At 60.9% G+C, this 9,882-nt stretch overlaps 1 protein-coding gene across 1 annotated transcript; it reads right to left on the bottom strand.

Moving 5' to 3' along the window:
- Positions 1 to 1,558: 1,558 nt before the first annotated feature.
- On the bottom strand, positions 1,559 to 9,000 carry LOC141988037 (C-C motif chemokine 19-like). Its single transcript, XM_074953862.1, has 4 exons — positions 8,878 to 9,000; positions 5,983 to 6,106; positions 4,923 to 5,019; positions 1,559 to 2,043 (listed from the first exon to the last, which is right to left on the bottom strand). Exons 1-4 carry the CDS (start codon positions 8,942 to 8,944, stop codon positions 2,023 to 2,025), a joined length of 309 nt encoding a protein of 102 aa, XP_074809963.1. The 5' UTR covers positions 8,945 to 9,000; the 3' UTR covers positions 1,559 to 2,022.
- Positions 9,001 to 9,882: the final 882 nt, after the last annotated feature.

The raw sequence follows: 9,882 nt of genomic DNA, 5'->3' as shown, positions 1-9,882 counted from the left end.
TGCTGACGTCAGTGTTACTCCCACCCGGCCGGGGGCGTCTAGACACAGGCCAAGATCAGTCTGATTCAGAAAAGCAGAGGAGCCCTGGGGGTCCCGGAGTCTCTGATGGGAAGGAGAAACCCGTTCCTGCCAGGGAATGCCCAGCCGCGGCGGGCTGCCAAGCTGTCATTCACTCAAGGTGTCACTGCTCTTTTACCCATGAGCGTTGGTCGAGGGAAAGGGCCTGACCCCCATTTACAGTGGAGATGGGTCTGAACCTTTGCCATGGAGGTGCCCAAAGTGATGGCCCATAACAGCCATGCAGGCTAGGCAAGGTGAGGCCCGTCCTTCGCCCCTCACGCTGTCTCAGTCTCCTCCTCTCCTGGCTGACCCAGGCCTTATCTCACACTGCTTCCAGGACCTGGGCTGCCCGATCCGGATCACGGCTTTCCTCTTTCCATCCCTTCTGCCAAACACGCGGCTCCTGCCAATCTCGGCCCCCGAGCTGACCTAAACTTCAGGGACTGGTCCCACTCCCCAGTTTATTGATGTATTTATTGTTAATTAAAAACTGGAGCAAGACTTCAGCCCAAGTAACCACATGCTTCTCGCCTGGCCTTTCGCCGCTCTCCATCTCCTCTCCTCACCCTTTGGGTCTGGCCAGCTCAGCTCTGCGCAGCTCAGGGAAGGAAAATCCCTGGTGGTTTCAAAGGAATGGAATGGACCCCCCCAAGCCGACCCGATGCATTGCCAAGGGCCAGCACTGCCATGTGTTAGCCACCATGCTCTCACTGCCCGGAAGTGGCTCTGCAAAAATACCCACCCGGGTTCCCCTCACTGGCTCACTCGGTGCTGCCCTGGCGGCTTGGTACAGAATCATTCGCGGGAGCACAAACTAAAGGACACGGACCCGATTCTCCTTTATGCCAGGGCCCATGGACACGGGCCTTCACGGGGCCAGGAATTACCCAGGTTGCCCAGAGAGCCCAGGTGGCTCTTCCCTAATCCCGGCCAGTGGAGGATGCTACCGGTGGGATCGGACGGCCCATGTGTGTGCCCACAGCAAAAGCTGCTAGTCTCTCCCACTCCCTTCTCTGCCCGCTTCCCTGGCCCTCCCCCATGCGCCTGGCAGGGCCGTTGCCCAGGGCAGGCGGCACAGGGCAGGCTGGCTGGCGTGGGGGTTGGCAAAAAGAAAAACAAGCTTTGTGCCCAAATTTGCCAAAATTCAGAGGGTATTGCAGGGCATGCGGGGCTGGAGAACGGGGCCGGATTGGCAGGCCAGGAGACCCAGGACAGGACAGTGTAGGCAGCAGCTGGACTTGGCTCCCCCACATGGCCCCCTCCCCATGTGACTGCACCTGCCCTGCTGGGACCCCCCTAGGCTGACAAACAGGTTCAGTCTCTGTGGCCCATTCAGTCCATGGTCTGCTGCCCACACGGGGGCCATTCAGTGCCAGCTGTGGTTTCTGTAATACGGGCACCTGCCCACTACGGGCTGAGCTGAGATCCACCAAACTCATCTCACATCATGGCCACGGCACAGCCAGCCAGGCTGCACCAGCCATCAGTCACCACCTGCCACGGCTGAGTTGAAGCCATTGAGCGCAGAGACCTCCCTAATTCCGGGGGGTGCCACAAGGGACCCCCTAGGAGCTGTGGAGGTGCCCAGCTCACTGTGAGAGCGCCTCGGGCTGGAACGGATTACGCTCAGAGCAGTGCCAGCCGGCACGCCCTGTGTCGCTCGCAGCTGGCAGGCCTGGAGCGCAACCCCAGCGCAGTCCCCAGCTAAGCAGCACTCAGCTTGACAAATCACAGAAGCCAAGGGAGACTCTCCGGGGCAGGGCAGAGAGCAGAGAGCAGGAAGCGGGGATCTCCAAGGGGGTACAGTACGGTCACACCGGATTCAGTCCCAAAGGAGCTGTAAGCTGCTTGCCCTGCAGCCAGAAACGCTGAAAGGGGAATGCAGAGTTCGCAGGCATCACGATCATCTCTCAGCCCCTTTCCCATCGCCGGGCAGTGGGCCAGCCGCAGGCTTCTCCGGGTCTACTTGCTCCAGAGGTTGTTCTAGGGAATTAGAGAAGGAAAGGTTGATGCTGGTCAACCAGGTGCCTGCTCTTGCTAAGCTCTAGGCGTCAGCTGAGCACTGACAAGCTCGCAGCGGGAAACCAAACCAGCTCAGCTGCATGTTAGTTTGGCTCAAAGTAGGTATTAGTCGGATACGACTGTTCTTCGCGTTTAGACTCCGTGGAATGCTTGTAAATTGCTGCCGCAGCGCGGCTGCATTCCAGGCTGCACGGACAGAGGTCAGCTTTGCTTTGTAACTGTGGAAATGTTTGTGCTGAACTTGGGAACCCAGACCCAGGAATGGTTCCTCCTGCCGACCCAGGAGGCCTATGAAGATTGAACAGGACATTAAGGAACATCACAGTACAAAGGGCTGATGACTGGCCTATGCTGCAGTACAAGGGAGCTTGGCTCAGGGACTGGAAGGCTAAAGATAAAACAGGGTCACAAGAAAATTTGTCATCTCTTTGGTGCCTGAACTCTCCCAGGGCCAGAGACACTGAACTAAGGCAGAGATCCCCCAGGGTTACTCCTGGGTCTGCCCGGAAAGACATTTTATATTGGCAGATTACTACATCTCTGTCATCTTGAGAAACCGTAGCTGGTAACTCATTTGTGTGTATATGTTTGCTTGCTTTCCCCTGTAGGTAACTCTCTTGTTTCTGTTTCCTAGTTGATAACCCTTTAGTTAGCTGATTACAGGACTGGCTACCGGCGCGGCCTGTGGTGTGAGATCTGAGATACAAACTGATCTGAGATATGTGACTGGCCCCTTAGGACTGGGAATAACCTGAATATTTGGGGATCTTTGGGGTAAGTGACCATGTCTCACTAAGGCCGGCTTGCTGGGTGGCAGGATAGACTGGATTGTCTGTGACTCCATGGTGAGACCCTTACAGTGATCCAGGAGTTCACATTTGTTACTGGGTAGGTGAAATCTAATCATCGAACAGCATAAAGGGACCCCCCGCTCACCTTCCCAGCAAGCAGCTACTACCAGGCTGGGCTCTGCTTCCCAGAGTACAGCTACCTCCCCACGTGTGTCAGGAGCCGGGTTAGCTCCCGGCCCCTCCAGGGGCGTAGCAGAGACCCCCAGCACTGAGCTAACAAGGCAACTCCAGCAGCTGCTAGGCGTCATCAGCTGGTTTCCTCTAGTACACCGGCCCAGAAGGGGCTGCACAGCTGCTTTGCCTGTGGATTTGCTCCGGTGCCACAGAGGTCCTGCTCTTACCCTCGCTCGGCATGGCCAGGAGAGGAAGAGGAACTGTACGTCCTCCTCTTGGGGCACAGGTGGCTTTAGAGTTTCCCCAGCTTATGCAGGAATGATCCTCCAGAGACTGACCATGTAGCTAGTCCCAGGAGGAGAGGCATGCAGTGCAGTGGTGAGTCCCAGCACAGCCCTTCCCCCTCAAACCCGCAGCTCGGAGCTCCTTCCCGCTGGTCTGTCTTCCCCGTTCCCACACCCAGGGAGGGGATGGAGACTAGATAGTCTGGTCCAGCATGGCCAGAGGTGGGCTCCTCCATTAGAGAGACCAATGGGCTGACCTGACATGGAGGGGTGAGGTGGGGTACGGGACGCCAGTGACCTACGGGCTGACCTGGGGCGGAGGGCGGGGTACGGGACGCCGGTGACCTACAGGCTGACCTGGCGCGGAGGGCGGGGTACGGGACGCCGGTGACCTACGGGCTGACCTGGGGCGGAGGGCGGGGTACGGGACGCCGGTGACCTACGGGCTGACCTGGGGCGGAGGCCGGGGTACGGGACGCCGGTGACCTACGGGCTGAGCTGGCGCGGAGGGCGGGGTACGGGACGCCGGTGACCTACGGGCTGACCTGGGGCGGAGGGCGGGGTACGGGACTCGGGTGACCTACGGGCTGACCTGGGGCGGAGGGCGGGGTACGGGACGCCGGTGACCTACGGGCTGACCTGGCGTGGAGGGCGGGGTACGGGACTCCGGTGACCTACGGGCTGACCTGGCGCGGAGGGCGGGGTACGGGACTCGGGTGACCTACGGGCTGAGCTGGCGCGGAGGGCGGGGTACGGGACGCCGGTGACCTACGGGCTGAGCTGGCGCGGAGGGCGGGGTACGGGACGCCGGTGACCTACGGGCTGAGCTGGCGCGGAGGGCGGGGTACGGGACGCCGGTGACCTACGGGCTGACCTGGCGCGGAGGGCGGGGTACGGGACGCCGGTGACCTACGAGCTGACCTGGGGCGGAGGGCGGGGTACGGGACTCGGGTGACCTACGGGCTGACCTGGCGCGGAGGGCGGGGTACGGGACTCCGGTGACCTACGGGCTGAGCTGGCGCGGAGGGCGGGGTACGGGACGCCGGTGACCTACGAGCTGACCTGGGGCGGAGGGCGGGGTACGGGACGCCGGTGACCTACGGGCTGACCTGGCGCGGAGGGCGGGGTACGGGACTCCGGTGACCTACGAGCTGAGCTGGCGCGGAGGGCGGGGTACGGGACGCCGGTGACCTACGAGCTGACCTGGGGCCGAGGGCGGGGTACGGGACGCCGGTGACCTACGGGCTGACCTGGCGCAGAGGGCGGGGTACGGGACTCCGGTGACCTATGGGCTGACCTGGCACGGAGGGCGGGGTACGGGACTCCGGTGACCTACGGGCTGACCTGGCGCGGAGGGCGGGGTACGGGACTCCGGTGACCTACGGGCTGACCTGGGTGACCCGCGTGTGCTCCGGCGAGGCAGGAGCAGGGTCCCGCGGTGGACGGGCCAGCGGTCTGACCCAGCATGGGGAGGTGAGCAGCTGGGATCCACGGTGGGTATCTTGTGCCCAGCATGGAGAGGGCAAAGCCTCACCAGTGTCTGCCCAGCCCTGACTAGCTGGTGCCTCTGGTGCTGGCCCAGTGCCCTTACCTTGGCCGGGTTCACACTGTCCAGCCTCTCGGTGAGCCGCTGCACCCAGTGGGCATGGGGAGGGGCGCAGAGCTGCTTGCCCCTCACGGTGATAAACCTAACACACAGCAAGGAAACAGACGAGGACAGCTGAACAGAAGGCTCTGCGCCAATCAAAGCAAGCTGCCTCCGTCGCAACCCTCCTCCCTGCCACGCTCCCCACTCGTGCCGCTGGGCAGAGCCGCGCAGGGGCTGCGGCGAGGTCAGAAGCAGAAATGGCGACAGCCCCCAGCAGAGGCTGTTGCTGTGATATTCCTGCCCTGGCTAACCCGAGCCCCTGCTCAGGATCCCGCAGGAGACAGCCTGTTCTCCTGGGACCCCAGCCCCGTTTCAGCCTCACGCTGGGAGAAACTGTCGGAACCAAGGCTCCCAGCTGCCCGAGGCTCCCCCCGGCTGACTCCAGCTGGCAATCCAGAGCCGCCCGCGCTGGGAAGTGACAGCAGTAGCGTAAGAGGAATGGAAGTCCGGCTTGGGCCCACTGGCTGGGGAGTCACTGGGGCGGCCCCAGGCTGGCTCTGACCCGTCGCGTTCAGCTCTTGTGATGCTCGTCGCGACGGACACGCACCGCACGGCGCCGGTCGTGTGCAGTAGGAAGCCGAACTCTCCCCAGCTGCGGAGCGACTAGGGCTCAGGCCTGGGGCAGGGCGCCGTGTGGGCACGGCGGGCGTTTCCTAAGGACGGGCACTGGGGTGAGCTGCCTAGGCCATGCTGCAGCCGTGGACTGTGCTCCCACCTGCCTGCACAGCAGCGACTCACCCTGGCTGAGTGTGAAAGGAGTCTGCAAAGCCTCTGGTTTGTCTGGCTGCCCTCCAAATCCCTTTGATCCCAGCAGCGATCCGACCCCCCACCCCACACACATTCCCAGCACTGAGAGCAATGGCCTGGGGCCAGGCGTCCCAAACCAGCCAGACTTCCCTCATGCCCGCCAGCTTCATCCGTGTAGCCCCTTCACTCTGCGCCCCCCGGTGTTCCCCAGAGCTCGGCGCCCCACGGAGCAGCGAGGCCCTACCGCGGTACTCACACCACGGCATGGATGGGACAGCCGTCGTGGATCTGCTGCACCTCGTAGTCCAGCACGATTTTGCGGGGGATGGGGACTTGGCTCGTCCTCAGGCAGCAGTCCAGGGCATCGTTGCTGCCGGACACTGGAAGAGAAAAGCGATGGGAGCGATGGGCAAAGGGGAGGCGGGAGGGCGCGGGCGCTGGGGCAGAAAGCAGGGGGCAGCCGGGTCCCAGCAAGAGTCCAACGACCTGAAGCTGTCTCGTCACTGGGACAGACTGGTGCTGTTTTGCAGAACGTCGACACGAGAGATGGAAAAGCCCCGAGGTGGCGGCTCATCTGTCCCCCTGGTCAGTCAGGGCTTCCCTCCAGTCTGGGTCTGAACGCCTCTGAGCTGGGCCTCTCTGGGAACCCCCTAGCCCAAGGATCTGGCTGCTAATGGGCACTCTCTGCCCTCACCCGGCCCCCCCTCCTGGGCATCTCGAGCCCTTGAGAAACATGGATGACCTGAGCCCCTGGCAGCTGCAGGGCACAAGGGCTGACCCCTCCAGAGAGATGGGGAGTGACCTGCCAAGGGCATTTGCACAGTCTGTGGGAGAGCCGGGAATCGCCCCTAGCTCTCCTGGCTCCCAGCCGAGTGCACTGGATGCAGCACCTTGCTCGTGCCCGGGGAGAGCGAGCCGGGGATTGCAGGTCAGCACGGAGACGTCTCGGGGGACTCCCACAGCATGCTCCTGGGAGCTAGTGCCACGGAGCAATGACCACCCCTGCACTGCTCTGCTGGGTGCAGCTCGGGGCACCCGTCTGCCATGGGCAGGCTGCCCCGCATGAGGCTAGTCATCATGACCGGGACTCGGGGTGGGGGGGGGACCCACAGGACAGGCACAGGGACGAGGCCTGCTCACTCCTCTAGCGTGTCGTGCTTCCCCCTCCGCTGAAGGATCCCAAAGCATTTGTCAAACATTAACTAACTGAATCTCCCAGCGTGCCGGCAGCTGGCTTGGTACTACCCACCGCAGCCGTTTAATAGAGGGGAAACTGAGGCACCGAGCAGCAATGTGACTTGCCCGATTTACACAGCAAGCCTGTGCCAGAGCCAGGATTGGAGCCTGGGGCCAGATTCTCCCCCCACAGGAACTCCTTCCTAGCGTCCTTAATCTGCACCTAGGAGTCCTGTTCCTCAGCCCTTTGTTCTAACACCAAGGACGACGTCCGCTCTTAGCTCACGCCGTACCAGGCTAACCTGGAGAGAAGTGTCCCAGAGATGTAAAGGGCAGCTGGCGTTTCCCACTGTGAACTCTCACCCTTATTGCACCCAGTGGACGCAGCTGAGAGATGGGGCGTGCTCAGGAGCTCCCCACTCTGCTGTGCAGACACATGGATCTCCCTCCCACCCTCCAGCTGCCTGGCTCCTCGCAAAGCTCCTCTCGGCTCTTCCCTTAGTTCCTCTAGAAGCCCTCCTTATTCAGCTCGGGTTGGTTCCCTGCTGACTGGAAACACAGGCGTGAGTTGTATGGGGGCCTGTCCTGGGCTTTCTGTGCCCTTCACCTCCTTGTGCCAGAACGAACATAAACAGCAGACAGCCTAAGGTTATTAACAACTGTCTCCAACAGCCGGAAACGGGGCACTAGACATGGAGGTCTCTGAGTTACTGCAGAGAATTCTTTCCAAGGGGTCTGGCTGGTGGGTCTCACCCCCATGCCCAGGGTCTAACTGGTCACCAGATTTGGGGTCAGGGAGGGATTTTCCCCCAGGTCAGATTGGAAGGGATGGTCCCTTCTGACCTTAACGTCTCTGAGGACGGAAGGTCCCAGGAAGGGGGTGGTGATATATTTTATTCAAACAACTTCTGGTGGTGAGAGAGCCAAGAGACCCGGCTACAGCTAGACTGCACACAGGTCCCGGGAATCAGAACTTCCCACACCCCGATGCTTTCTGCCTGTCACAGAGGAAACCTCTCCTCCTCTCTCACACCACTTTCACACATATCCTTGCACACGCAGACTCATGCTCACAACGTACAGCATGAGCACAGGCATTCAGGGCCCGATCCTCCCCCTGCCTTGTGCCATCAGTGAAATCAAACACTGCCAGCCTATCACAGACTTACGGTCTGGCTCTGGGCAAGTCACGTCATTGCTCTGTGCCTCAGTTTCCCCCTGCACAAGGGGAGTAATGACAGCAGCCTCTTAGGTGTGATGAGGATCTGCTCATTAATGACCCAGGGAAGGGGCTCTAGAGGTGCAAAGCCTTATCTGTTCAGCCCTGCAGCTCAGCATTTCACTGCGCCAGGCACCTGGGGGGGCAGCACCACCCTTTCCTTTGCAAATAGCACATACGTCATTTGCACACAGGACTATTGCCATCCCATGCAGCAAGGGGGGCGTTTGCCTCAAGTCCCCAACCCCGAGAGATTTCAGAATAAACTGGACGCAGCGCTACAAACTGGAGTGCAGGGCGCAATCGCACACGGGGAGAGGGACTAGCTGGCACTTAGAGGGGGCCGTCTCCTACCCCAACGGGCCAGTCTGTGAATGCCGGAAGGCTGCGGTGACATACAGCAGCAGAGGCCAGAGGAAGAGTGGCCCAGTGGTTAGGACAGCTAGCCTGGTGCTCAGGAGAATTGGGTGTGATTCCATGCGAGACTTAGGGCAAGGTTGACTCCCCCTGCGCTGAAGTTCCCCCTCTCTGCGGGGGCTAATAGCATCTTCAACTCCCGGGGTGCGGTGGGGATAAATATACTGAAGATCATGGTCCTCAGATACCCCAGCAGCAGATCTGTTGATACCTTAGCTGGAAAGTCAGCAGGCATCCAAAGCCCAAATTTACTAATCCAGAATGAACCCATCAGACTTCTTCTAAAAGACCCCAGGATGCAAGAGAGCAGAACCCAGGCAGGGGAGTTGTCCATTTTACCTGGCAGGAAGGTCCACAGGGAGAGGACCATCAGACCGAAGAAAGCCACGCTCCTAACCAGCTCCATCCTCGGGCGGGCAGGCTGGGAGCCAAGGAATAGCCTGCTGGATGGAGTATGGAGTGTGCTCTCAGCACGGTCGCCTGCAGCTCTCTGAATCCTGCTGCTCCAGCTCTCTATTTATCCTGCAGCATCTTAGCTCTCACTTTCACTTCTGCGGGGCGGGGGGGGGGAGGAGGCACTGACTCATAAGGGCAGGTTCAATTTCCCCAATCCCTTTGTTTGCTTTTAGCCTGTGCTCCTGGCTCTGCAGCCTGGGATGACTTGACTGGCTCCTGGATAGCAAGAGATGGGCCAAACCACGGTGCTGCCGGCTAAAACCTCGTGGATTGGTGAAGGGGTTTTGCAGAAACAGCTAGGGCTAGCTGGGGTTCAGGCCCCCATTTCATCTGAAGCTGCCAAATCTCTGGGGCAGGCTGGAGACAAGGGGTGGGTATGGAGCCAGGGCTAAGCTGAAGGACCAATGACATCTTCTAGGCTCAGCCGGGGGGGAAGGGGACGCGGGTCTTTGCCCTGCCCTGGAAACCCCCAAAGCACCTGGGACTCTTACCATAAACGTCAACCAACCCAAATTGCATTGCAAGACGCCAGCCTCGTCACATGGCCAAGCCAGCCCAGAGGGGTGCTGCAGGAGGTGGGCTGGGTCAGCTGCACGGGGAAGCCCCCTGGGCTGGGGTCCAGCTTGGTTCAGCAGGGCCCTGCTCGCAGGGGCTCCAACGTCTTCGCTAACGGTTCCCCCCACCCCACTCCTCAGCCTGCCGTGGGCCCTGCCCTTTGCTCCGGTCAGATGCTGCCGGGGGCCAGGGTGCGCTGCAGAGCTAAGCATTCACCCCGACGAACCTCCTTCCCTTGGCCTGTCTGCTCCCTGCTGGGCCCTCCAGAGAAGGGAGGAAAACCGAGGAAGAAGCCCGATAAAGCCAGAGGGGGAACTCGGCAGCGTAGAAATC

The sequence above is a fragment of the Natator depressus genome, chromosome 5 (genome assembly GCF_965152275.1).
Source record: "Natator depressus isolate rNatDep1 chromosome 5, rNatDep2.hap1, whole genome shotgun sequence".
Lineage (NCBI taxonomy): Eukaryota > Metazoa > Chordata > Testudines > Cheloniidae > Natator > Natator depressus.
This window is presented reverse-complemented; position numbering and strand designations above follow the sequence as displayed.

Bases quoted from the DNA above. Each gene is read 5' to 3' on its own strand.
- LOC141988037 (XM_074953862.1), bottom strand. From the start codon at position 8,944: ATGGAGCTGGTTAGGAGCGTGGCTTTCTTCGGTCTGATGGTCCTCTCC. The intron at 5,020-5,982 runs GTGAGTACCGCG...GCTGTGTGTTAG, and splicing joins TGTCCCATCCATGCCGTGGT to GTTTATCACCGTGAGGGGCA. The intron at 2,044-4,922 runs GTAAGGGCACTG...CTAATTCCCTAG, and splicing joins ACAGTGTGAACCCGGCCAAG to AACAACCTCTGGAGCAAGTA.